General features: G+C 35.6%; 4 protein-coding genes, 1 long non-coding RNA gene and 1 pseudogene across 7 annotated transcripts in view; 1 reads left to right on the forward strand and 5 right to left on the reverse strand.

Annotated features, from left to right (window-relative positions):
* The window catches only part of LOC143897101 (uncharacterized), a 195,954-nt gene that overhangs the window by 148,346 nt on the left and 19,861 nt on the right, over nt 1-27,747 (forward strand). The window contains exons 1-3 of one of the 2 annotated variants that reach the window (XR_013256837.1): nt 11,954-12,256; nt 18,441-18,695; nt 26,063-26,351. This is a non-coding gene — a long non-coding RNA (uncharacterized LOC143897101). Of the gene's footprint in view, nt 1-11,953; nt 12,257-18,440; nt 18,696-26,062; nt 26,352-27,747 lie in introns of those variants that run through there. The other variant, XR_013256838.1, reaches the window with a different exon arrangement.
* Nucleotides 86-3,461, reverse strand: LOC143897100 (odorant receptor 13a-like; annotated as a pseudogene). The gene is made up of 5 exons (XR_013256836.1): nt 2,594-3,461; nt 1,942-2,282; nt 1,637-1,867; nt 1,321-1,436; nt 86-1,243 (listed from the first exon to the last, which is right to left on the reverse strand). The product of XR_013256836.1 is annotated as an odorant receptor 13a-like (transcript).
* LOC143897087 (odorant receptor 22c-like) lies at nt 3,654-6,791 on the reverse strand. Its single transcript, XM_077405419.1, has 6 exons — nt 6,529-6,791; nt 5,880-6,231; nt 5,377-5,604; nt 5,094-5,207; nt 4,866-5,021; nt 3,654-4,098 (listed from the first exon to the last, which is right to left on the reverse strand). Exons 1-6 carry the CDS (start codon nt 6,780-6,782, stop codon nt 4,048-4,050), a joined length of 1,155 nt encoding a protein of 384 aa, XP_077261545.1. The 5' UTR covers nt 6,783-6,791; the 3' UTR covers nt 3,654-4,047.
* On the reverse strand, nt 9,012-20,146 carry LOC143897099 (uncharacterized). Its single transcript, XM_077405435.1, has 9 exons — nt 19,017-20,146; nt 18,479-18,815; nt 17,998-18,228; nt 17,823-17,936; nt 17,606-17,761; nt 10,208-10,435; nt 9,771-9,884; nt 9,543-9,698; nt 9,012-9,153 (listed from the first exon to the last, which is right to left on the reverse strand). The coding sequence occupies exons 1-9, from the start codon at nt 19,283-19,285 to the stop codon at nt 9,103-9,105; spliced, it is 1,656 nt and encodes a 551-aa protein (XP_077261561.1). The 5' UTR covers nt 19,286-20,146; the 3' UTR covers nt 9,012-9,102.
* Nucleotides 10,345-11,714, reverse strand: LOC143897095 (uncharacterized). Its single transcript, XM_077405429.1, has 3 exons — nt 11,391-11,714; nt 10,721-11,072; nt 10,345-10,465 (listed from the first exon to the last, which is right to left on the reverse strand). Exons 1-3 carry the CDS (start codon nt 11,642-11,644, stop codon nt 10,451-10,453), a joined length of 621 nt encoding a protein of 206 aa, XP_077261555.1. The 5' UTR covers nt 11,645-11,714; the 3' UTR covers nt 10,345-10,450.
* LOC143897098 (uncharacterized) lies at nt 20,284-26,942 on the reverse strand. The gene is made up of 9 exons (XM_077405434.1): nt 26,674-26,942; nt 26,103-26,439; nt 25,381-25,626; nt 25,209-25,322; nt 24,970-25,125; nt 21,293-21,523; nt 21,121-21,234; nt 20,900-21,055; nt 20,284-20,743 (listed from the first exon to the last, which is right to left on the reverse strand). The coding sequence occupies exons 1-9, from the start codon at nt 26,940-26,942 to the stop codon at nt 20,693-20,695; spliced, it is 1,674 nt and encodes a 557-aa protein (XP_077261560.1). The 3' UTR covers nt 20,284-20,692.

A 27,747-nucleotide genomic window follows, 5' to 3' on the forward strand; every position in this document is an offset into this window, starting at 1 on the left:
AAATATTCAAGCAACATCAGATATTAACATGTGAATATACACAAGGCATTGAACCATGTTCAATGAATGTAAAAGTTTTGTATTTGCGTGCGTAGGGGAGAATTTTTCGAGAAAGAGGGAAGATGGAAAAGTCGAAAGGTTCTTGATCCGAGATTTTGTTCTCTTATAATATTAAAAGATATTCTTTCTCGCCCACTACGTAAGTGCGGCGAGTGTGCACGCGATCGCAACTTATTCCCCTGAAATATGTAAATCGCACGATTATGTATGAAACTTTGTTGCTCGTCAGATACAGGTACGCGTAATAATCGTAAAAAAATAAGCTAGAAGCAAAAGGCAGAGAAACGCAGTGAACTCAGCGACGCTATATTTTTATCGCTATAATAATTTTATATTCTAGTACCAATGGTGTTTCTCACACAAACGATAAGCATAATATGAGCTCCAAAAAACATCACAAAATGCAAAGAGCTTGTTAATCTTTCGAGAAGGACTGTTTCTTAGGCATCATAATATTGTATAAACATTAAGATAATTTCTAAGGGAATATCTGATTATCCAAGAAGAGCATTTATGTTAATACACTTTCGATGTTTTATTTTACATATGGAAGCAAAAGTAATTAATTAAATTAGTAGAAATAAATTTTATTTTGTAGACATAAAATAACAATAATAATATTTTTGATATTGTTATTATTGAGGTACTTTTATAATTTATTTAATAATTATATACTATTACCTCTCTCATGCTACTGCCATACGCTATCACGATATTATCATTATATTATCATGATGTTTAGAGATTTAGCTTAATATTCAGTTCATCGCTAATAGGACAGAAATATATGATGCTGATGCCTTCACAACCTAATACAATATTGATCGATAATGTCGCATTATAAATGATATTAAATATTAATAATTAGTTAAACAAGACGAATTTATGATTTTTCTTTCGAATGTAATCTTTAATTATTCTGTAAAAAACATATCTGGTCTAATATTAATTAAGAGAATTTTCAGATATTATTTTTGCATGTAGTATTTGTTAAAAATCTCAAAAATATGTGTCACAAAAATCTTACGCTAGTAAACCGTTCCAAAGAGAGATCCATAATTTTTCCGATTGTGATGGTTAATCGGTTTTGCTATCTTAGAACAATAAATAATACAATTCGGCTCTTTTCAGTGGTGACATCGTACCAAAGAGAATCGTAAGCCGCATCTCCGATCATCTTACTCTATACAAGGAAAAGATTGATTTTGTATTTTCGTGTATAATCGAAATCATCAGTGCCGCAGGATTGTTGGCGCTAACTTTGGCATTCAAGTATTCACCAGCGAAACAGTGTATAAATGCTTCGAGGTTCATCACAATGTAAAATATAATACGGATCTCACTAAGATTGCCGGTCCGTCAGGTGTACCGATTGACTGTAATAACACCGAACGTGGTAAGTTATATAGAAGCAATCTGTCCTTTTCTATGTGTGTTATCGAAAACTATATATATATATATATATATGTACGTAAAGAATTGAAATATTCCGATATTTACAATTATTTCAAATTATCAACGGTTGTTGATAAAATTTAAAACCCATAAAGTGACGCTTTCTGCCGACATTACTCACAGTGACAATTATGAATCCTAGACAGCATATAATGAGAGTATCCGACACGAATAGCATCAACGCGATGTATGTATAAAGATTCTTGATGTTCTCCAAAAACATGATAATTTGTTGGTGCTTTGTTATCAACTGTCTTATCGTTATCCCGTCCACAGTGTGCATCAAATTTTTGGAGATAGCGTTCAATAGCCAGGCGCGAAGGATATCGATTTGACCACCGATGTGCAGTATCTAGGATTCACGTCTTAAATGATAAAGCCGCTGATCGTATAATTCTGCGTCGTCAAGTGGCATCGCAAACTTACCAGAGTGACAATGAGCGAATTTACCATGGAAATTCCACACATCGCCAGATGAAGAAACTCGAGGATCGTAACAAGCACATAAATGGGAGACGTGTCAACCTGGAATGGCAGCTTTATCTTCAAGATGTGATCCCGCGCGGACACGTTCATCCTTTGAACATCACCAGTGTTTACAGCAAGCACGCCGCAGCTATACAGAACTATGGCAGTCAGTTGAAGACCGATAATCCAGTTTGAAAAGCGATGGGAGAGTTTAACGCTGTTGACCGTGTAGACTGCAGTCAGTCAAAACGCGGTTCTTCCAGTCTTTGGCCATCATTTCCAATATGTCGAAAAACGTTCTAAAAGGAATTACATATGTCAATAGTGCATATAATATTATTATCTATTTCTTTCAAGTAAGTAATCATTATAACAAATTGAACTCTAATAAGAAATTAAATATAAAAATAACAAAATAGTACTAGTTGTTACTTGTGTGCCAAGTCACATGTTTGTTACGCACAAAATGAAGCATTTAAAATAAAGTCTATATCCACATATGTTATCACAGCATATGTAATCCTGCAATATTTTTAATCACTCATAAAAATATAATATTTCATTTTATAAGCTATAAGTCATAATACAAAATATTACGCATATGTCTTACCGTTGATTTACCCATAAAATACTGAATTTGATTGACTGAACTGACGACTGAAATAAAACGGTTGACGGTAAGTACGGCCAAATTCCGCAGGCGCGAAGACCGATCTTCACCACGCGACTGAGCATACTCATCTCCATGTTTTCCAAAAGAAAATAGACTGCGGATTGCTCAAGGTGTACGTATGCTACCAAACAATTTTGCACACTGAAACATCCAGGGTATTCAAGAAAAACTTAGCCCCGTGTGATGGCCCCGGCGTCCACCAATCGAACAACCTTTTGTCATGTATCGCAAACTTTGACAGACTTTGGACCACGTGCGACGATCTTATCGATAATCGCAGGTGGTACGTAAAAAAAAAAAAGATGAGGGGAGTACCGTTTCTCCCTCCGCGAAGTGAAGTTTCCGACCACGGACAATATGACCTCGTGCTTTCTTTAAAATGCAGCAACCTCGGGGGTGCAACTTTCACGACCCGCACAACGCGCAGGTGAAGTTTTGCTGTTGGGGGCGCGTCGACAAAGGGAAGAGGACGAGTGAAAATATCGCTAGGGATATGTTTCTCCGGAACGGACTTCGCGCTGAGCTTATATATTAATAGTTTGTGTTACAAAAGTAGTCGCAAATTGAAAAAAACGTGACGGAGACGGCAGTACATACCAGAATACTCAGCGAAGAAGCACATAATTTATTAATTTTGAGTGATTATTTTGTTTCATTGTCACATGAATTTTGTAAAACATTGTCTTATGTCTACTATAATACTTATTTTATATTGTATTATCAAGCTCGAACATTGTTCTGGTAAAATAACGGGCATAAATTCAAGATTATACAGTAAAGAAGAAAAAATACAATTTTATGAACCGCGATTGAAGATGCGGATCGGAAGTGCCAAGAGAAAGCCAACTGCGAAAGTTTGTTTTACAGTACTGCATGCCCTTGCACCGTAGATGAACAAACTGAAAGCACTAGGAAAAAAGGATTCGAGTGGATTTTGTTTTATCAATAGTATCATGAAGTATATCCAAAACAAAAAAGTTTTTTGTCGTATTTATTTATTTCGCATTAACGACTATAATATCTCTTTTCTTGGGCGAGAGGAGATGCAAATAATAAAATAGTTCAAACTACTCGCAACTTGTGAGAGATGAAGTAGTAGTAATACTTACCTATTTTCTATTCACTATTGTTTCATGTTGTAGTGTGAAATAACTTTCTTTATTAAGGCTTTTACAAACCGAAAATCGAGTAAATAATGGTACAAACAATCTAGGTATCTATCTAGGCAAGTCGCCATGCAATCTAACACGAGAGGCGTGCAAGCCGCTAATTATTAGTAGTACCAAACTTGAAAAATAAATATAACCAACTAGCTAGTTTTGCCAACTACAATACACGAATAATAATACTACACGTCATTGTTACAATTGTTATCAATACATCACTTGTCTTCAGTACATCGCCAAAAGTACAGATATATACGACAACGATGCCTTTACTACCTGAAATATTATTATTTATGATCTATAATCCATATCATATAAGTATGGAATATTCAGCAATTATAAATAATACATTAATATGAAATAGTATATTGTGCACCAAGGGGAGAAAGTAGCGTTTTTCGACCCGAGGTGCACACGATATTTTTCAGTTTTCACAATACCTTTACGGAAAGTTCGACTTTCATGCCTAGAAAGAGGTGAGAGTGGCCAATTTTACGCCAGGGCTTACTTTCCTCCCTAAGGAAAAAAATTGATACTTTTCACCCGGCATAGCGGGCGGAAAGTCGAACTTTCCGTGGAGGTGTTGTAGTAAGACGAATGCGGTCACCGCACCCGGGAATTTTCATTTTTACGCACGACTTGCACACTCTATTTTATGTTGCAAGTGCGTGGAAAGTTGTCTATCACGCACGCGTAGCGTGCGCAATAGGGCACTTTCCATGCACGTGTTACATAAAAAAATATAATTAAATAACAAATAATAACGAACGGAGTTTACATAAAGCTGTTTGTAATTTGATGTGATGTAAACATTGCCATGTTAATTTTTGCAACTCAAGTTATTTCGATATTTAATATATAGGAATAGTGAATTTGGTTTCAATCTGTATACTGTTACTATAAAAATATAGAAAATTTTTGTTTTAATATTAATTAAAACATTTAAAAGATAATTATTATGATAAAGCTTGTTAAAAATATTTGAGTTTTACGTTACGTTACAAGGTAAACAAATGCAAAAATTTGTATAAATGAAACCTTACGCTAGTAAATCTCTCCAAAGAGAGGTCGAGGATTTTTCCGCTTGTAATCGTCAATCTTTTCTGCGATCTAACAATGAGGAACAATATAGTTCGACTTTCTTCGACTGAAAAATCGTACCAGAGAGAATCGTACGCCGCACTTCCAATCATTTTACTCTGAAAAAAGGAAAATACAAAATTGAGATATCTGCGAATTAATAAAGCTGCCATTTTTCTCTCGGCGCTTACCTTGGCGCTCAGATGTTCGCCGCAAAAACAGAACATGAATGCCTCGGCGTTCATCGAGAAATAGAATAACAATGACTTTACCAAAATTTCTGCGGCATTAGGTGTGCTGAGCGACTGAAATTTTCATGTACGCGAACAGTAATTTATAGTATGAGTTAATTGTACACATACACAATACTTCCACAGACATTTTTACAGTTAATAATTATCAACAGTCCTTTAATCCGGTACGCAATATTTATATTTATAAGTAACCAAACGTTACTTTAAACTTGTTACTTACGGTAACGATAATAAATCCTAAACAGCATATGATGATCGTGTCTGACAAAAGCATTATAAATGCGATGTACGTGAAAAGATTCTCAATATTTTCCGCAAATATAACAATACGCTGGTGCTTAATAATCAACGATCGCAACGTAATTTCGTTCATCGAATCCGCTGAACATTTGGAGATTTTTGTCAACGATTCCCGTAGAATGTCGATTTGACCACAGACGTGAATTATCTAAGGTTTATAGCTTCATGATCTTTTTCTCTTAGTAAAATAAAAATTATATCTTGTCATTTTTTAAGATATCGAAAAAAATATAAAAAATAATTTAGCAATTATATATATAATTTACATAACATATAAAATATTACAAATGTATATATACGTAATATATTCAATTTAAATGATGGACAATCTTATTAGATATGAGATGAAATTGAAAAAAATAAAGAAAATGGAATTCGTCTCATTTTAACTTTGAAAAAGCATAACACGCAATTTAAGCTTACCAGAGTAACAAGAAGTGAATTGATAGTCCCATGACCACAGGCAATAAAAAGCAGATAATAATATTGAACGGATTGAACTGTCGTGTAGATAAAATTGGTGCTAATGTTAAATGGCAGCTCCATCTTCAGAATGAGATCTCGCGCGTACGGTTCTAATGTCTCGGGACTGTTTGTGTTACCAGCCAGTACACCGAGACTGTAAAAAGTTACGGAGCCAACATACATGCCGACGATCCACCTCGAGGCACGACGTGCAAGATTTGCCCCGTCTATCATTACGCGAGAGCTACAGCGGCTCGAAATGCAATCTTTCCAATCCGCAGACATCATTAGCACTAGATCGTAAAATATTCTACGAAAATTAAGTGCACCATTCACATTAATGTTTCTTTTCACACCTGTATATCATAAATCAGATTAATTCTGAATATTACGCTAATATTTTATTAAAGTATCAGAAATAACAGGCAACTCACAATATGCAGTCATGCGTGTAATCTCAGTTCTCATAATCAAACTGATTGAAGAAAATCAAGAACCAATCAATTATTATTCGATACTTTCCTGATCGATAGTTTTGACAAGTGCTAATAATGAGACTAACATGATGTGCATATTATTCCGACTTAATATAATAAGCTTGCATTACCGTTGATAGAACCAAAGGATAACGAGTTTAATGTAGAGTAAAGAAGATGACATTGTGCAGCTAACACCATCCATATACTCGGCGAAGTCGTCCACATGAAAGTTCATCACTACATATCGATATTGAAAGACTTGAGCCGTGCTCAACGCTATGATCCAGTATAATCTGAACACCACAGTCGACGGTACATACGGCCATATACCGCATATGTGAAGGGTGCACCTGACCAGACGGCTGAACGTGGTCCTCTCCATATTTCTCTTCAGTGACGACGAGAAACGCCTCGCCGACCAATCGTGATCGTTGAATAACTTTTATTCATGCTAAAACTTGCTCGCAAGTCGACAGCAAAACGCGCGACTCATGGTCATCGACCATTGCCAATCACAACTTGTTAAATATTTCTGCTGCATTGCATAAAGAAAAAGAAAAAAATAACTGCAACTGTAATTTTAGAAATAATGAATGCATAGACAATATACTTATAGGAAAGGTCCCTTTCTTTTCCAACTTTCGACTACAATACAACTGTATGCTCTCTTTAAAAATGCAACAGGTAAAGGAAAGGTGGAGCGCAGTTCCACGAACTGCTGCCGTGAGGTTGAAATATTCCGCTGTTGGGGAGAGGGGCGAAGCGTAACTGGGAATCCCCTCCGTACTGAGGGATCATGAGGGAGGAAGACTAAGACGTATCGTAAGAGTTCGTCACGATGGAAACACGAGTGTAAAGATCACAGTTGGCGCCCGCCAACTGTGCTTGCAAGAAAGCTCAGACAGTTCGACAACGACGGTGCAGACATACAGAGTTACAGAATGACGGTATAAGCGAAAAAAAAATGCAGTCAGAGCGAGAAATTGTTCCTTATTGTATAACCGAGGCGAGTACTTCATAATATACTATATTACACTATTTGTGTTTATTATTTTTACACTACACTTTTATCATAATAAATTTTATTACATATATATATATAATGTCGTTTAGTTATTATTTTAAGAATCTTCTAAATCAATTTTCGATTTCAATATGAAAACGCTAGTAGCTGATCAAATTAAATTCTCTTAATTGAACACGTTTATTTTGGTCAGCATTTTGTTGTCTCGGTAAAATACATCGATCTAAAATATCAACGATGTATTTATAGCTCTGTCCTTGTGAACTACAGGCTAAATAAAGTCATCGCGAACTGGTAAATCAATGCTTCGTTACCCCTGCTTGTCTACACTTATACATTTGATGCGAAACTCCGCCTCTTTGAATAGAAAAATTGTTAATCGTGTAAACGACTGACGGTGATGAAAATATTATATCTTTCTGCACGCGAAGGTGTTAGTGGCATACGGTAAGGCATCAATATGATAGAAGCAATTTCTGCCGTCATACGCGAATATCATGCCGTAACGAAACGATTAGAGAACTGATAAAAAGCAACATGCTGTACGCCACAAAGAGCAGTTAAAATTGTCCGTCAAATCCATTTTTCTCAGTCTCTCGATATAGTAGTGCACTATCATATAAGCATACTGACAAATTTGAACGACGATTAATGTCGTGAATTAGTACAATCTATGCAAAACGGTGCACGACACGTTGATCAAATGCTAAAGATACGAAATACAAATTTTATAGAGAAACATACTGTACTCGTAGCAGTTATTTTTATAGCAGCGAGAAAGAAGCTTTGCTATCAGTGATTTATAATTTTTATAATACATTGAATATCAGTGCTCTTTCTTTGATCGAAAAGTATCGCGAATATTGGAAGAGTATATGAAGATTGGGAAAGCGCCTCGCAAGCAATTCACCATACACGATTAATCAATACAGGAATTAAAAAAAGCACATGCTGTCAGATGAGAAGTTGTGCACAACAGCCGTGCTAAGTAATTCAAGACTTGAAGATGCGGGCTGGAAATTTCAAGAGAAAGCGAAATTGCAAATGTTTGTTTTAAAGTACTGCCTTTGCACCGTAGATGAACCAACTGAAAGAACTGGGTAAAAAAGGATTCGAGTGGATATTGTTTCATCAATAGTATCATGAAGTCCAAAACAAGAAAGTTTTTTGTCGTAACTTTTTGTTTTGCATTGACGACTATAATATCCCTTTTTTGTGCGAGAGGAGATGCAAATAGTAAAATAGTTCAAACTCGCAACTCGTGGGAGATGAAAAAGTAATAATATTTACCCTATATTCTATTCACTATTGTTTCATGTCTGTCTTTATGTTATTGTTACAACTGTTACGAATATAAGTTTTGTTTCTAATTTTTCTATATCTCTTCTATATATCATTTCATTAATTATTTTTTGTATTTCGCGCTCTTATATTCTAGTTAGTTAAGCTGAATTGAAGTGCACTTGCACATTATGCACTTGTTTACACTATTCCCTATTAAAGGCCGCTGTAACACGCACTAGTTCCACGAGTCCCGGCAAGACAAAATAGCGATATATCGCCATTTGCAATAAAATAACGTTCGTGTGCAATAAAAAGGACAAGCTTTATTCCATTTCCCAGACCTCTAAAATAGTTAACCGCGTAACAACGACCATTATCAATACATTACTCATCTTCAGTACATCGCCAAAAGTACCGATATATACGACAACGAAGCTTTTACTACCTAAAATATTATTGTTTGTGATCTATAATCCATATTACATGTATAGAATATTCAGAAATTAAATAATACAGTAATATAAAAAGAAATATAACTAAATTACAATATAATAACCAACGGAAATTATATGAAGCTGTTTGTAATTTAATGCGATGTAAACATTGCCATGTTAATTTTTGCAACTTAAGTTATTTCGATATTTAATATATAGGAATAGTAAATTTGGTTTCAATCTGTATACTGTTACTATAAAAATATAGAAAATTTTTGTTTTAATATTAATTAAAACATTTAAAAGATAATTATTATGATAAAGCTTGTTAAAAATATTTGAGTTTTACGTTACGTTACAAGGTAAACAAATGCAAAAATATGTATAAATGAAATCTTACGCTAGTAAATCTCTCCAAAGAGAGGTCGAGGATTTTTCCGCTTGTGATCGTCAATCTTTTTTGCGATCTGACAATGAGAAACAATATTGTTCGACTTTCTTTGGCTGGAAAATCGTACCAGAGAGAATCATACGCCGCACTTCCAATCATTTTACTCTGAAAAGAGAAAAATACAAGATCGATATATTTGCGAATTAATGAATCTGCCATTTTTCTTTTGGAGCTAACCTTGGCGCTCAGATGTTCACCGCAAAAACAGTATATGAATGCCTCGACGTTCATCGAAATGTAGTATATCAATGTCTTTACCAAAATTGCTGCGGCATTAGGTGTGTTGAGTGACTGGAATTTCCATGTACGCGAACAATAATTTATAGTATGAGCTAATTACACATACACGATACTTCCACATACTACGTTTACGCGAGCATTACTTCTGTAGTAACTTACGATATATCACTTGTTTACGCGGAGTAAATTATCGTAAGTTACTACAAAATCCTGTTTACGCGAAGGAATTATCGTATACGTTACTATAGAAGTAACGCTCGCGTAAACGTAGTAACAGTCATCTTTAGTGTTAATAATTATCAACAGTCTTTTAATCCGATACGCAATATTTTTATTTATAAATAACCGAACGTCACTTTGGACTTGTTACTTACGGTAACGATAATAAATCCTAAACAGCATATGATGATCGTGTCTGATAAAAGCATCATAAATGCGATGTACGTGAAAAGAGTCTCAATATTTTCCGCAAATATAATAATACGCTGGTGCTTAATAATCAACAATCGCAATGTAAATTCGTCTATCGAATCCGATGAACATTTGGAGATTTTTGTCAACGATTCTCGAAGAATATCGATTTGACCACAGACGTGAATTATCTAAGGTTTACAGCTTCATAATCTTTCTCTCTCAAAAAATTAAAAATTATCTCTTGAGTAACTTTTAAAGATACCGGAGAAAGATATAAAAAATAATTTAGCAAATATAATTTACATAAAATATAAAATATTACTAAAAAAAATGCTACGTAATATATTTAATTTAAAATTTAAATTATGGACGAACTTATCAGATATAAGATCAAATTGAAATAGGTAAATTAAAAATGGAATTTGTCTCATTATTTTAACTTTGAACAAGCGTAACACGATATTTAAGCTTACCAAAGTGACGAGAAGCGAATTAATAATCGTAATGCCGCAGGCGACTAAAAACAGGTGATAAAATTGAACGGATTGAACTGTCGTGTAAATAAAATTTGTGCTAATGTTGAATGGCAGCTCCATCTTTAGAATGAGCTCTCGCGCGTACGGCTGTAATGTCTCGGGACTGTTTGCGTTAGCAGCCAGTACACCGACACTGTAAAAAGATGCGGAGCCGATCTGCATGCCGACGATCCATCTCGAGGTACGACGTGCAAGATTTGCCCCGTCTGTCATTACGCGCGAGCTACAGCGGTTCGAAGTGCTATCTTGCCAATCCGCAGACATCATTTCCAATAGATCGTAAAATATTCTAACGGAAGATTGGGCAAACCATTCACGTTAATGCCATATTTCTTTTCACACTCGTCTATCATAAATTAAATTAATTCTGAATTTGACGGCAATATTTTATTAAAGTATCATAAATAACAGACAACTCATAACACGCAGTCATATGTGTGTGTGTATGTGTGTGTGTACTTTCAGTTCTCATAATCAAACTAATTGAATAAAGTCGAAGACTGATTAATTATTATTTGATACTTTTCTGACCGGTAGTTTCGGCAAGTGCTAATAATGAGACGATGGAATAACATGATTTGCATATTATTCCATAAGTACGCCTTACCGTTGATAGATCCAAAGAATAATAAGCTTAATGTAGAGTAAAGAAGACGTCATTGCGCTGCTCACTCCATCCATATACTCGGAGAAATCGTCCATATGAATGTTCATCACTACGTATCGATATTGAAAGATTTGAGCTGTGCTCAGCGCTATGATCCAGTACAATCTGAACACCACAGTCAACGGTACGTAAGGCCATATACCGTAAATATGAAGGCCAAACCTGACCAGTCGGCTGAGCGTGGTCTTCCCCATAATTCTCTTCAGCGACGACGTGAAACGCCTCGCCGATCAATCGCGATCGTCGAATAACTTTATTCATACTAAAACTTACTCGCAGGTCGACAGAAAAACGCGCGACCTATGGTCATCGACCATAGCCAATCACAACTTGTTAAATATTTCTGCTGCATTGCATAAAGAAAAAGAAAAAAATAACTGCAACTGTAATTTTAGAAATAATGAATGCATAGACAATATACTTATAGGAAAGGTCCCCTTCTTTTCCAACTTTCGACTACAATACAACTGTATGCTCTCTTTAAAAATGCAACAAGTAAAGGAAAGGTGGAGCGCAGTTCCACGAACTGCTGCCGTGAGGTTGAAATATTCCGCTGCTGGGGAGGGGGGCGAAGCGTAACTGGGAATCCCCTCCGTACTGAGGGATCATGAGGGAGGAAAACTAAGACGTATCGTAGAAGTTTGTCACGATGGAAACACGAGTGTAAAGATCAGTTGGCGGGCGCCAACTGTGCTTGCAAGAAAGCTCGGGCAGTTCGACAACGACGGTGCAGGCATACAGTCACGGAACGAAGGTATAAGCGAAGAAAAATGCGAGTCAGCGAGAAATTGTTTTTTGTAACCGAGGCGAGTACTTCACAATACTATATTACATTATTTTTATTTATTATTTTTACACTACACTTTTAACTTAATAAGTTTTATTTTATATAATGTCGTTTAATTATTTTAAGAATTTTCCAAATTGATTTTCAATTTTATTATGAAAACGCTATAAGTATAGCTGATTAGATTAATCTCTTTTAATTGAACACGTTTATTTTGATCGTTTTGTTGTCACGGTAAAATACATCGACCTAAAATATAAGCGATATGTATTTATAGCTCTGTCCTTATGTACACTATACAGGCTAAATAAAAGCCATCGCGAACAGGTATCTCGGTAAATCGATGCTTCGTTACCCCTGCTTGTCTACACTCGTAAACTTGATGCGAAACTTCGCCTTTTTGAATCGAAAAATTGTTAATCGTGTAAACGACTGACGGTGGTGAAAGTACTATATCTTTCTACACGCGAAGATATATAAATGGCATGCGGTAAGGCATCAAGACATCGTGTGTAACACAGACGCACGCATGACGCCGAAACTTTCACGATCTGCAATATGATAGAAGCAATTTCTGCCGTCAAACGCGAATATCATGCCGTAACGAAACGATTAGAGAAGTGATAAAGAGTAACAGGCTGTACGCCAAAGAGCAGCTCAAATTGTCTGTAAAATCCATCAGCCTCTCGGTATGGTAGTGCACTATGATGTAAGCATACTGACAGAGAGCGACGATTAATGTCGTGAACCAAGACAGTCTGCGCAAATTAGTGCACGACACGTTGGATCAAATGATAAAGATACGAAGAACAAATTTTATAGAGAGACGTAAAGAAACTGCTCGTATAGTAGTTACTTTTATAGTAGCGAGAAAGAAGCTTTTCTGTCAAAAATTTATAATGCATCGAACATCAGGGTCTGTGCTTTTTCTTTGAGAATTATCGCAAATATTGGAGGAGTATCGCTGAAGATTGGATCGCGAAAGCGCCTCGCAAGCAATTGTCCATAAACGATTAATCATTAAAATCCTCTTGGTACCGAATATAAGATGCTTGATTACAACTACATATCTATAATTACACAATTGTAAAAAAAACAAGTTTTACAAAATTTGTTACCTGCGCGCTTTCCTCTGTCTCATCCTTTTTTTTCTCGATACGATCGCGATATATAGCGACGAACGAATGAGACTTAAAAATGCAAGACAACGAGCGCGCAGTACGTATATAATGTTTGAATGGGAAGTCCAATGAAAAAATAAGAAAAATTGTCGGGATGTGAACAATCCTATCGGAAGAGGAAACCAGTCAAAGCAGTACCAGGTTGCATTTTTCAAATTCATCAAAAGATACGACGGCAGTGTCTGACGCTAAGTTTACTCGCCCGGGACACAGGCAGCGAGACAGAAAATGTTCATTTAATAAACATTGTGTATCTCGAGTTATCGATCAATATATTTCGAGTTATATCTTGAGTTATCTACCGCCTGGTAGCTCCGAATTTTATTTTTATTCCCGACTAACACGCATACACGCATGCAAACGTGCACGCACATGAAAGAGAATGATAAATAATATTGCAACGGTTTTAATTCACACGCAATTTTTTTTACAACCAAGTAATAACCAAACTATTAATGCTTATCAATAATGTATATAAAAAGAATATAGTTTCGCTTCAATACATTGCAAGTAGAACCGACATATAAGAAGCTGAAGCCTTGACAATCTGAAACAGTATTATATTTATATTTTACGAAGACATAACACATTTTGTATTTTTTATTGATTTTAGGCAATTATTTGCTAAACAATACGTCCACGCCGTTGGTCCTGGATAGCGCTAAGAAGGGGTAACGCGCGCAAGCCAAGAGCCATATACTCGATCTGGCCGTATCAGCAACTTGGCCATATTAGCTGCACGAATGTTGCATAGCTATTGCTTATCCTGACAGTCTTCACACATTCTCTGAACAGGTCCCGTCTCAATGCGGAAGAAGTTCCGTCTCAATGGCCTAGTTTACATCGATCACTTAATATACGCGTATTAAATAGTAAATAACTAGTAAATAAGTCTGATTATTGGCTGATTGGTTCAAATATACTATTTGATACGCGTATCAAGAGATCGGTGTGAACTAGGCCAATGAGTGCCGTCGATGCGTGCGTAGATAACCCATGTAAGCTAGATCTGTTGGCCATATATTCCCAACTTTTGACCTCTTGTATTTTGAGAACTGGCCATTTTCGGACTTCGCGCCCATTAAAACTTTTGATCAGCATCACATAAACTGCCGATTCCCAAAGTTTTAGCCAATTCGGTAGAACGGTTTTTTTCTATGGTTTTGTGCGGGGTCCTGTAAAAGAAAAAACATACGCGAGTGTCAGACGCGAAGTTGTAAACAACAGCCATGCTAAGTAATTCAAGACTTGAAGATGAGGGCTGGAAGTGCCAAGAGAAAGCGAAATTGCGAAAGTTTATATTACAATGCCTTTTCGCCGTAGATGAACAAACTAAAAACACTAGGAAGGAAACACTCGGGTTGACTTTGCCTTATTAATAGTATCGTGAAGAATATCCGTCGAAACGAGAAAAACTTTCGTCATGTACTTTTTGGTCTTATTTTAAGGACTGTAATATCTCTTTTTTGCGCGAGAGGATGTACAAATAGTTTTAACTACTCGCAACTCGTAAAAGGAAGCTAAAGTAGTAGTAATATTTTAGAAAAAACTTTGTATATATTTATTTTCTTGCTACTAAATTCTACTTTTCACTCAGTTTTGCGTCATGTTACAGCCGTTACATTATACATTATTTTCTCCAGTACATTGCCAATAGTACTGATATATACGACAACAATGCCTTTATATATATATATATACGCGCGCGCGCGCGCGCGCGATCCCTATAAAATATTAAATCTATAATATATATCTCTATATATATAAAATAGTACAAAATTAAATAATATAATAATATAGAAAGAAATATAATTAAATAATAATATAATAACGATTGTAGAAACTCGATAAAGTTATTTGTAATATAATGCCACGCTAATTTTTGTATTTAAAAAAATTATTTCGATAATAATTAATAAATAAAAATAATGAACTTTGTTTCAAACTGTATGTTATTACTATAACAACATAGCAAAGTTTTGTTTTAATGTTAATTAATATCTTAAAAAATAATTATTAAAATAAAGTCTGTTATAAATATTCGCTTTCACATTACACACAAGACAGACAAATGCCAGAAAAATATCATAAGTTATATCTTACGCTAAATCGCTTCAAAGAAAGGTCGACGATTTTCCCGCTTGTGATTGTCAATCTTTTCTGCGATCTCAGAATCAAGAATAGTACAGTCCGACTTTCTTTGGGTGGAAAATCGTATCAGAGAGAATGCCGCACTTCCAATAATTTTGCTCTGAAAAGTGAAAAAATACGATATCCGCGAATTAATTAAGCTGCCATTGTTATCTCGACGCTAACCTTAGCGCTCAGATATTCACCGGAGAAACCGGGAGAAACAGTATATGAATGGATGTTTCGAGGTTCATCAAAATGTAGAATAACACGCACTTTATTAAAATCGCTGCGGCATTGAGTGTGTCGAGCGACTGAAATTTCCACAAACGTACGCAAACAGTAAACTTAGTATGAGTTATTTGCACATTATACCTCCAGACATCTCTTCAGTGTTAATAATTATCAACAGTTTTTTGACCCGATATGCAATATTTGTGTGTCTATATTAGTAACGTCATCTTAGACTTGTTACTTACAGTGACGATAGAAAATCTTAAACAGCGTATGATGATCGTGTCTAATAAAAGCATTATTAATGCGATGTACGGTGTAAAGGGTCTCGATATTTTCCGCAAATACAATAATACGCCGGTGCTTAATAATCAACGTATTGTAACTTTGTTCGTCAAATCCGCCGGATATTTTGAAAAGATATTTGTTAACCATTCTTGATGGCTTTAAAGTGTCTCGAAACTGTTTGCGTTAGCGGCGAGTACACCGGCGCTGTATAAAAATACGGCGACCATTTGCACGCCGATGATTCACCTCGAAGTACGGCGTGCAAGAATTGCCGTATCACTCTCGTCTACCATGAAATCAGTCTAATTCTGAATTCGACTAATATTTCATTAAAGTATCAGAAATAAAACAGGCAACTTATAATAGGTACACAATCGTGCGTGTAAGAAAAGAAATGTACAAAAGAATGGTGTACAAAAAAAAGAAGAAAAAACTGCAGCTATAATTTTAGAAATAACGAATACATGTATAGGGTGGACCCCTTCTTTCTGTTTTTTTCGTGAACTTTTGTTCACGATACAACTGTATGCCCTCGTTAAAAATGCAACATGCAAAGGAAAGGTGGAACGCTGATGCTTGTCGTGAGGTAAAAAGTTTCGTTATTCCGCAAGGGAATATAATTTGGGATTCCCCTGTGCTGGACGATCAGGAGAGAGGAAAACTAAGACGTATCGCAGGAGTTCGTTGCGATGGAAAAACCAGTGTAAAGATCACAGTTGTAGCCTGCCAACTGTGCTTGCCAAAAAGCTCGGGCAGTTCAATGACGACGATGCAGGATTACAGAACGACCGGTATAAGCGAAGAAAAATTCAGTCAGCGGGAAATTGTTCATTGTAACCGAGGCGAATACTCCATAATACTATATCACTCTATTTGTGTTTATTATTTTTACACTGCATTTTTAACATCTTAAGTTTTATTTCATATAATTTTGTTTAATTATCTTAAGAATCTTTCAAATTAATTTTCGATTTTAATATAAAAACGCTAGTATTAGATGATTAAATTAATCTCTCTTAACGGGGAATACGTTTATTCTGGTCATCATTTCGTTGTCCGACTCGGTAAAATACATCAATCTAAAATATCAACGATGTATTTATAGCTCTGTCCTTGTGAACTACAGGCTAAATAAAGCCATCGCGAACAGGTACCTCGGTAAATCGATGCTCCATTACCCCTGTTTGTCTACACGCGTACACTTGATGTGAAACTCCGCCTCTTTGAATAGAAAAATTGTTAACCGTATAAACGACTGATAAAAGTACTATATCCTTCTGCACGCGAAGATATAAGCGGCGTGCAGTTTAAGGCTTCAATACATTGCGTGTAACACCGACACGTATGACGCCGAAGCTTTCACGATCTGCAACGTGATAGAATAAGCAATTACTGCCATCGTACGCGAAAATCGTGCCACGACGAAACGACTACAGAACGTTGCTCGGCTGTCGAAACATCATTCACGTTAACAGCCTACCTACAGATATAGCTTTTCTAACGTTACTTTCGTTACATATCTCTAATTTCCTTACGCCAGCGAATTGCTTGAGGGAAAGATCCATGACCTTTCCGACCGTGAGCGTCAAGTGCTTCTGCGATCTTATGATGATGAGCAGGACGTCTCGATTTTGATTTGGGTTCAGTTCGTACCAAAGCGATTCGTACGCCGCGTCGCCGATCTTTTGACTCTGAAATGTGCAATAAATCTTAGCATGTTGTATCACGAAATGCTTTGCGTGATATACTGACTTTCGTACTGAGATACTCTCCGAGGAAGCAAAATATAAATGCCTCCATGCTCATAACAATGTAAAAGAACACGGACTTTATTAGCATAGACGATCCGCCCGGAACACCGATGGACTAAAAATTTCAAATATCTCGCATATTTCAAACGAGTTATGTTATTTCACGTGTTACTTACGATCACGATAAGAAATCCTAGACAACAAATAACCAGAGTGTTTGATACGAATTGTATTAGCGCGATATTTGAGAAAAAGGCCTCGATATTTTTCGAAAGAGAAATAATCTTTTGATGACGAATAATCAATATTTTCACGATGCTCTCGTTCACACCTCGCTTAATATCTTTTCGCGTGATTTCACTCAATTTTTGTCGCACGATGTCAATCTGTCCGCACACGTGAAGAACCTAAACGTCACGATATATGCATTCATAATCAGTTTAATGTGAAAACGGAAGCGTGTTTTCTTTGTTTATTCAAAAAATAAAATTGTAGCACACAATTGCAAATTATTATTAATATATTTATTATATTTGCTATTTCTTAAATGGATTAAAGTCTATAAATTCCTTTTCTCTGCATATTCTGCATCGTAATTATTTTCTTTTGCGATTTCCAGAAACACCGACAAATTAAGGGAAGACAGTCAAAACTTACCAGTGTTATCAGCAAGGAATTCATCACGCCTACCAAACTGGCTCCACTTGTCTGATGAACAAATTGTATAATAAGGACAACCATGTGTACCGATGTGCTCTTGATCTCGAAAGGCAATTCCATCTTAAGGATAAGCTCTCGAGTGTCAGTCTGATTGTTACTTTTGTACCTCAGCAATGTACCGGTTGCGTAAAGGAACACCGAGAGCGCATACAAGGTAATTATAAAGTTGGAGAATCGACGAGAAATGTACGCCATCCTAGTCATCGTGTACTCGTCACAAACATCGCACTCCTTCCGATCCTCAATTACGCGCTCTATGATTACATTCAGCAGACTACAACGGATTTATAGAAATATTGACTTCGCGAGATGTTATTAGAGTTGTTATGATTTAATAGCAAAAATTATATAAATTAAAGATTTTTTCTTTTGATTTATTACGACCTGGAATCTAGAACGAACCCGAGACATATTTACTTTGCGAATCGTATTTAAAATTTCGTACCGCAACAAAGAAGCTTAGTAGTAAGCTTACCGAGCATTAAACGCAAAAATAATCAATTTGATGAGCAAAAGACTGTAAGCCAAAGTTGCGCTTAATACGTCCATGAGGAGCAAAAGATCCTCCTCGCCGAAATGCATGATCAAGTGTTGATATTGAAAGGTCTGGAACATTATCACCGAAGATATACAGAACACTCGGCGCAAAATTGCATACGACGTGCCCGGCCATACGCCGATCGCGCGAAGTCCGAACTCGATAGGGTGACACACGGTATTCACCGTTTCTATGTCGTTATTCATTGAACCCCGATTAAATCAGTCTCACTGCACGATAGCATCAATGTGATTTAACATTAATACTTTAAGTTAATACTGTAATCAACTTTTTTCTCCGTCTACGTTACAGAAAGATTGTAATCCCAAAAATGATATCAGTTTGTTAACACAAGATTAATATAAATGATCAGTATAGGTACAGCGCACTCAGCTTAAGTAGCATCAAAATTCTAACACGATTGCCTTAACGTTATATTTTATATCGTCGTCGGTTAGAAAATAGGCGCTGAAATTTCTGACAGCATGATCGACAATTTAACTCAGCCACGGTTAACAGTCATCAGTAGATATGTGGTTGATCGGAGAGGTCTCAGTGAGACTGTAAAATTCTATGAGTTCAGTACTCAAGTAATCCCCACCTTATACAGTTGCGATCAATAGAAATTACTTATCCATCGTATTTCCATCATATCTTTTCATATTCTTTTGTCTTAGAAATTGCGTGTAAATAATCAGACATTTCGATGATTATACCACAGTTGTAAAAAAAAAGAACAGGCAGAGTTAGCCACAAAGAACTTCTACACTCTCGTGTACGGTCTCTGTCCGTTATTTGCATTAAAAATGCAAAGCAAACGTTCGTCAGCGTATGTCGATGCTAACAAATTTCAGTCTTATGCAGCTCAACGCCGTAATTCAGTATAATCGGTGTATGAACAGGAAATATCATAAATGTGAAGGCTGATTTTAACTCAGCTCTCTTTCTGCTCGAAAAGGAAATGGATACTAGGATAAATCCCGGTATGCCATAAAATAATTTCAATAACGCTAAAATAAATTTTTACTTATTCTCTCTCATGATGAAAAATATATAAAAAATGTAATAAAAATGCAATTAATATACATATGTATATCAATATAATAATCAATATACGTACATATTTAAACAATAAACTAGTTATATTTTGTTTTGCGATTTGATTATAAAATATATATAAAATTTAAAAAATATATAAAATAATTTTAATCATATGCATATTTATTTACATATCTAATTATTTCAAATATATGCGTGGGCGCACACACACGTATACAACACATAAAACACACATCAAATTTTTCAAGTTTAATTTTTAACTTAGTAACTTAAAGCAGCGCTAAATAATTAAATATTCAATTAAATACTTTTAATTTATTATTATCAGCTTTAAAAAAGGTACATTGGCCGAGAAGATCAACTTCACATTGTTCATCACAAATCAATATTTTAATAATAATGTCCTTCTACTCTTATACACACATATACCTGATGTGAAACCCCATCGAGTCTCTGAATGGGAAAATTGCTAATCGTAACTGGCTGGCGGTAGTAAAAGTACTATATCCTTCTGCACGCGAAGATATAAGCGGAGCATAAAGTATGTTTAGGCTTCAATACATCGCATGTAACACCGACATGTATGACGCTGAGGCTTTTATGATCTACAACATGATAGAGAAGCAATTACGGTCATCGTACGCAAACACACTATGCCGCGATGAAGCAACTAGAGGTCGTCACTCGGTCATGTCAAAATATAAAATTCTACGGTACAAGTACACTTCTATTTAACTACTTTTACTTTAATAAATCCTTACGCTGGTAAATTGCTTTAGCGAGAGATTCGCGACCTTTCCGATCGTGAGCGTCAAATACTTCTGTGACCTTACAATTATAAATAGGGTATCTCGACTCTGAATTGGATTCAATTTGTACCAAAGCGCTTCATAAGCGGCGTCGCCGATCATCTTACTCTAAAATAATTTTTGTTGTAAAACGGTGTATCATGTTCAATATACATGTCATATTACATACTGACTTTCGTAGTAAGATATTCTCCAAGAAAGCAAAATACAAATGCCTCCACATTGATTAGAATGTAAAAGAACACGGACTTTACTAGCATAGGCGTTCCGCCTGGGACACCAATGGACTAAAAATTTTAAATATCTTATGTTTCGAATAAAATATGTTGTTTAACTTGTACTTACGATCGCAATGACAAATCCTAGGGAACAGAGGACCAAAGTGTTCGTCACAAATTGTACTAATGCTATACTCGAGAAGAGAGCCTCAATATTCTCGGAGAAAGAGATAATCTTCTGATGCCGAACGATTAGCATTTTTGCAATACTTTTGTTTACGTTTTGTTCGATGTCCTTTCGCGTGATTTCACTCAGTTTTTGCCGCATTATATCAATCTGTCCACACACATGAAGAACCTAAATCATCCAATTCAATTTAACATCTTGTGTAGTAAAAACGTTTTGTTTATCTTTTATTTTTTTTTTATATTTAATATATAAATGTGTCTTTTAATTTCTTGATTTTTAAAAACTCAAGTTTCTAAAAAAAATTAAATAATAAAATTTCAACATATTTTAATAATTATTGTATTTTTATTTTTACTTATTTATCTGTATATATTTTTATAGTAATCTTAAAAAAAAGAGTGAAAAATCTAAGGAAAAGAATTTTATTTAATAATATATTTTATATAATAATTTATCTGTTTAATAATATATTTTTAAGACAATTTAAGTCCTTAAATCATTTTTCATGATGTTAAATATAATTATTCTTTTTTCATAATTTTTAAAAAAATTACCAAAAGACATACAAACTTACCAGTGTCAAGAGTAAGCAATATAGCACAGCCACTAAACTGGCCGCGCTTATTTGGTGAACGAACTGCGTAACGAGAATGGTAAAATATACCGATGTGCTTTCAATTTTGAAAGGTAACTCCATCTTAAGAATAAGCTCTCGAGAATCGGTTTGATTGCTGGTTTCGTTTCTCAACAACGTGCCGATCGCATAGAGAATTACCGACATCGCGTGCGAACCGATTATCAAATTGGAGAACCAGCGAGAGATGTAGGCCATTCTGTTCATCGTGCATTCGTTCGAAACATCGCGCTCCTTCCAATCCTCGACCATGTGTACTATGAGATCGTCCAGCAAACTATAATGAGTTGTTAAAAAAAAATATTGACCGACATGAAATTGCATTCGGGAAATATTGCCGAAAATATACGAATCAATGCAGATTTTCAAATTAATTTTGCCAATTAATCAAAATATTTTTTTCTTGCGATTATTAGCTTGAGATCTCGAATAAAGGATTAACAATGTGCTTATTTTATGGCTGTATTTGATTTTGTACTCGACGTACCTACATTATGACGAAGAAGCTTACCGAACGTTAAATACGATAACAATAATTTTGATAAGCAGAAGACTATAAGCCAGGGTTGCGCTCATCACGTCCATGAGGAGAAAAATGTTGGTCTCGGCGAAGTGCATGATCAAGTATCGATATTGAAAGGTTTGAAACACCACCATCGAAAATATACAGCAGATTCTACGCAAAATTGCATAGGATGTACCCGGCCATACACCCATCACGCGAAGACCGAACTCCACGGAGCGACATACAACATTCACCGATTTTATTTCGTTATTCATTGATCCCGAATAAGTCTATTTTGCAGCACGATCACCAACGTGGTTTATTATTAACTCTACTTATTTTTCTTTTCTTTTCTGTCTACATTATAAGCGAGAATGTCAAGAAGAAGAAGATATCAATTGGCTATAACGTAACAGCACTTAGTCTAAACTTAGATCGGTGCAACACAGCTTAAGATTTTGCCATTAAAACAATACTGAAATTTCCTTCGATTTCGTACAGTTAAAAGGCAAACTCCACCGAAACTTCCAACTACATAATCGATAGTCTTAACTTGACTTCCTTTCCAGATATGATCGGCCGAGAGGTCTCAGTGAAACTGTAAAATTCTAACAGAATGCATCTAATTCAGCATTCGAAGAACCCCCACCTTGATTGTAACCGACCAATAGGAGTTATTCACATTGTACCTCTCTCTATCTCAGAAGTTTATCAGAAAGTCACGAGAAAAAAATTATAAATCGATGTCTCAATAATTGCGGTGGTTGCAAAAAAAGACAGGTAGAGACAGCTACGAAGTTTTCTATATACTCTACGCATCCCTCGCATCCGGTGTTCGTCATTTGCATAAAAAATGTAAAACAGACGTTCACCATTATACACCGATAATACTAAAAGACTTGAATTATGCTCATTGTCATTACTGTCCTGCAAAATTTAAATAACACAATAGAAAAGGTACACATGATGAAATAAGATAAACGTGATGGCCGAACCGAACCGCTGCGTGCGAAGAAACGCATCTTTTCCAAAGACTATAAGAAACATTTCGAAGACTATAATTTCATCAAATACTTTTATCGCCTCGCGAATCGACAACTAAACATAATCTTATGTCATCAATTATTAATAAATTAATATTTGTTAAATATACTGCGTAAGAACCGCAACTATAATCTGATGGACGATAAAAATGAATGGTGGGGTCGTCCCCTTCGTCCATCGAGTTACCGATCACGATGCAGCAAGTGCACGTTTTTTCTTTAAAAATGCAGTGAGCAAGGTAGGTAGAACACAGCTTCTAAGAACTGCTTGCCGCGAGGTTGAAAGGTTTCCTCGTTGCTGGAGAAGCATATTGAGGGAGTTTATTAGGGAGGAAAACGAAGACGTACCTCGAGAGTTACGATGGAAAGACCAGTGCGAAGATCACAGTTCACAGTTGGTGCTGTGGGTGGTTCCGAGAAGGATCTGTGACGATAACCGTGCTGCAGGCTAGAGCACGTGGCGAAGGAAAAGGCATCTCAACGGATGACATTTTCTTGCGATGAAAATTAGAACTTCGTAATACTGTAACACTATTTATGTACAATAATATTTTTACACTACATCTTTAATCATTAGCTCAAAAACCCAAAAACTAAACAAATAAATTTATATAGTAATATTGCAATAAAAATCTTTTATAGGAAATGTAATAAAAATACGGTTAATAAATATATACCAAATTTTTTGTCACAAAATTCTATTTTATTATACAATTAATTTTATTCGGAAAAATCTAATATAAAGTAAAAAGAGTTTTTGTAATACTTTTGCACCATGTATGTGTGTGTATATGTAATATATATTTTTATATTTATTATATGAAAATATATTTTAAATGTATATTTTTATATAGATATGCTTAAAATTTATTTTATGTATTCAAAAATAAATGCATAAAAAAAGAAAATATCTCCCACATTTTGATCTTAAACAATATAAAAAAAATTTAAGTGATAATCGATAATTAAATTGAATTTCTGTTTTTAAAAAATGCTTTTATTTTGATTTCGTCAGATCTGGCAAAGTACATCGATTGAGAGAATCGTTGTATTTATAGCTCTATGCTTATGCACTACAAATCGAGTACGATTGTCACGAATCGATGCTTCGGCAAATAATTTTCTTGCTCCTCTCTACTCGCGTATATACACTCGATATGAAACCCCATCGAGTCTCTGAATAGGAAAATTGTCGATTGCGTAAAAGTATTATAGTCTTCAACATGCGAACATATAAGCAGCGTATAAAGTACATTCAGGCTTCAATACATCGCATGCAACACCGACACGTACGACGCCGAAGCTTTCACGATCTATAACGTGATAAAAATGATTATGGTTATCGTACGCTGCAAAATATCATTGTGATAACACTCCGTGCACGTAAATGTAGCTTTTCATCATCGCTTCCATTATTTAACTAAATTCTTACGTTAGCAAATTGCTTCAAAGAGAGTTCCATAACTTTCCCTATTGTAAGCGTCAAATGCTTTTGAGATCTTATGATCATAATATGAATATCTTGATTTTGACTCGGGCTCATTTCGTACCAAAGCGATTCGTACGCCGCGTCGCCGATCATTTCGCTCTATAAAATATATAATAAATCTCGTCGTAGAGCGATATATCGTATATGAAATAAATATATGTTACGGTGTATTATATACGGACTTTCGTACTGATATGTTCTCCGACAAAGCAATATATAAATGCCTCCAAGCTCATAACAAAGTAAAAGAACACGGACTTCACTAATATCATCGATCCACCCGGGGCACCGATAGACTGAAATTTTCTATTATTTTATATCTCGAAGAAATTAGTATTAATTCGATATACTTACGATCACGATGAGAAATCCCAGACAACAGATAACCAGAGTGTTCGATACGAATTGTATTAGTGCGATATTCGAATAGAGAGCCTCGATTTTTTTGGAGAAGGTGATAATCTGTTGATGCCGAATGATCAGCGCTTTCAAAACGCCGTCGTTTATATCTTGCTCGATGCTCTTTCGCACGATGTTCTTCTGTGTAACTTCACTCAATTTCTGCCGTATTATGTCAATCTGCCCACACACGTGAAGAACCTAAACGTCGCGATATGTTTTTAGTACAATTTTAACATCTAGATTTAAAGCAAATACAAGCGCGAACAATTTGCTTCAATCAGTGCGAATGACAAGAATGATGTTCATGAATGATGTACAGACGGCGTCATTAATGCTTTCCTAGCTGTGTTCTGGGGATTTCTATTAGTGCACGTTACATGTATGTACTATGCCTTCAGGGGGAAGGCATTAATGACGCCGTCTGTATTATACATTTGTTTCGTTTAGAATCTAAATCAATATGTCAAACAAAAATAAAGAGTGTGTTTTTCATGTCTACTTGTATGACTTCATTTTACAAATAATCATATTTGTATAATTAATATATTTTTTTTTACTATATATACATATCCTTAAGATATTTTAGAATGAATCGTCTTTCTTAGTATCATATCGTAATTATTTTCTTTTACAGTTAGCAAAAACAGCAGAAAATCACATACGCTCGCACTTACCAATATTATCAGCAAAGAATTCAATACGCCCACCATACCGGCCGCAGTCGTCTGATGAATAAATTGCGTAACGAGGACAGCTACGTGTACCGATGTGCTCTCAATCTCGAAGGGTATCTCCATCTTAATGATGAGCTCTCGATTATCGGTTTGATTTTCATTCTTGATCTTCATTAATGTGCCTATCGCGTAGAGGAATACCGACATCATGTGCGAGCAGATTATACTGTTGGAGACCAAACGAGAGACGTAAGCTATTCTGGTCATCGTGTACTCGTCCGAAATATTGCACTCCTTCCAGTCCTCGGTTATACATGTCATGATTTCGTTCAGCAGACTATAATGGATTATTTAAAGAAATATCGAAATGTGGTTACGCAAAAACACATAAATGTCTTCGCAAGATGCCGAAAAAAAACTATATAAATTAAATGGTAAAATTTTTATATAAATAAAAAAAATTCTCTTGATAACTTGAGATACAGAACGAAACAATAGATGTGGAAGATGCTTGTTTTGCGAATCACATTTAATTCTGTGCTCGGTATAATATCATGTTGAAAAAGCTTACCGAGCATTGAACGAAAAAATAACCATTTTAATAAGCAGAAGGGTGTAAGCGAAAGTTACGCTTAACGCGTCCATGAGAATCATTAGGTCTTCCTCGCCAAAGTTCACGATCACGTGTTGATATTGAAAGATTTGAAACACGATCATCGACGATATGCTGAGGACTTTAAATAAAATTGCGTACGACGTGCCCGGCCATACACCGATCAAACGAAGGCCGTATTCTACGGAGCGAGACACGGTGGTCATCGAATCTATCTTGTTCTCCATCGTGCTCGAAGACACTTCTTCAAACCGGCGACACCGTGAGTTATCACTAATTCTCGGTTTTCCTCTCTCTGTCTACATTATAGATAAGACTAAATGTAGAAGGGCTCGATTCACGTCGGATTATTTAGCCCGAATGATCGGACAACTCAAATATTGTTTACTGAAGTTACGAGATATTGTGCTGACGAAACGTTGATTCCGGAATATCATAGAATAGGAGGCGAAATTTCCGACTGTGGCATGATCGAAAGTCCCAAGTCAGTTCTCAGATATGGTCGATCGAGAAGTCTCAGGGAGACTGCGGACTCAGCACTCGACTGACCCTACCTCGACCATGTGTACATGTATGAGACTGTAATTATTCATCGCGTATTTTACGTTTTTTTCTCATCTTGGAAGTCACGAGTAAAAACTATAGAACGATGCTTCGATAATTACGAAAAAAAAATGGACAGACGCAGCCACGAAAGCGTCCAATATCACCCTCGTATACGCATCCTCGCTCGGTCGCTGTCTGTTATTTGCATTAAAAATGCAAGGCAAATGTACGTGCGCTGAACACACGTGAGTACTAAATGCCTGCGTGGAATACTTAAAACTTTCGAACGGCAAGAAGAAACCGAAGAGCGGGAGAATTGTGGAAAACAAATTTCTAAGAATAAATCGAAAGCGGGGATGAAAGTTTTTCAATGATGAGGAAAGGACGTCGAGAGCGGCGCATAGAGACATTTGTCTATAAAAAGTACAATGCTATTATCGAATCGAATGAGATATATTGATGTAGTTTTACATAAGGACATTGACG

Source organism: Temnothorax americanus, unplaced genomic scaffold (genome assembly GCF_048541705.1).
Source record: "Temnothorax americanus isolate GAGA-0224 unplaced genomic scaffold, ASM4854170v1 Scaffold2, whole genome shotgun sequence".
Classification (NCBI taxonomy): Eukaryota; Metazoa; Arthropoda; class Insecta; order Hymenoptera; family Formicidae; genus Temnothorax; species Temnothorax americanus.

Excerpts from the sequence above, each read along its gene's own strand:
- LOC143897087 (XM_077405419.1), bottom strand. The coding sequence starts at position 6,782 with ATGGAGAGGACCACGTTCAGCCGTCTGGTCAGGTGCACCCTTCACATA. Across the intron at positions 5,605-5,879 it reads ATTCACTTCTTGTTACTCTG|ATAATTCACGTCTGTGGTCA; the intron begins GTAAGCTTAAAT and ends TATAAACCTTAG. Across the intron at positions 5,022-5,093 it reads GCGAACATCTGAGCGCCAAG|AGTAAAATGATTGGAAGTGC; the intron begins GTAAGCGCCGAG and ends TCCTTTTTTCAG.
- LOC143897095 (XM_077405429.1), bottom strand. The coding sequence starts at position 11,644 with ATGGGGAAGACCACGCTCAGCCGACTGGTCAGGTTTGGCCTTCATATT. Across the intron at positions 11,073-11,390 it reads ATTCTTTGGATCTATCAACG|AATATTTTACGATCTATTGG; the intron begins GTAAGGCGTACT and ends ATCTTCCGTTAG.
- LOC143897099 (XM_077405435.1), bottom strand. The coding sequence starts at position 19,285 with ATGAATAACGACATAGAAACGGTGAATACCGTGTGTCACCCTATCGAG. Across the intron at positions 18,816-19,016 it reads ATTTTTGCGTTTAATGCTCG|TCTGCTGAATGTAATCATAG; the intron begins GTAAGCTTACTA and ends AATCCGTTGTAG. Across the intron at positions 9,885-10,207 it reads TAGGATTTATTATCGTTACC|TCACTCAACACACCTAATGC; the intron begins GTAAGTAACAAG and ends TGGAAATTCCAG.
- LOC143897098 (XM_077405434.1), bottom strand. The coding sequence starts at position 26,942 with ATGGAGAACAAGATAGATTCGATGACCACCGTGTCTCGCTCCGTAGAA. Across the intron at positions 26,440-26,673 it reads ATTTTTTCGTTCAATGCTCG|TCTGCTGAACGAAATCATGA; the intron begins GTAAGCTTTTTC and ends AATCCATTATAG. Across the intron at positions 25,627-26,102 it reads ATTCTTTGCTGATAATATTG|GTTCTTCACGTGTGTGGGCA; the intron begins GTAAGTGCGAGC and ends CGCGACGTTTAG.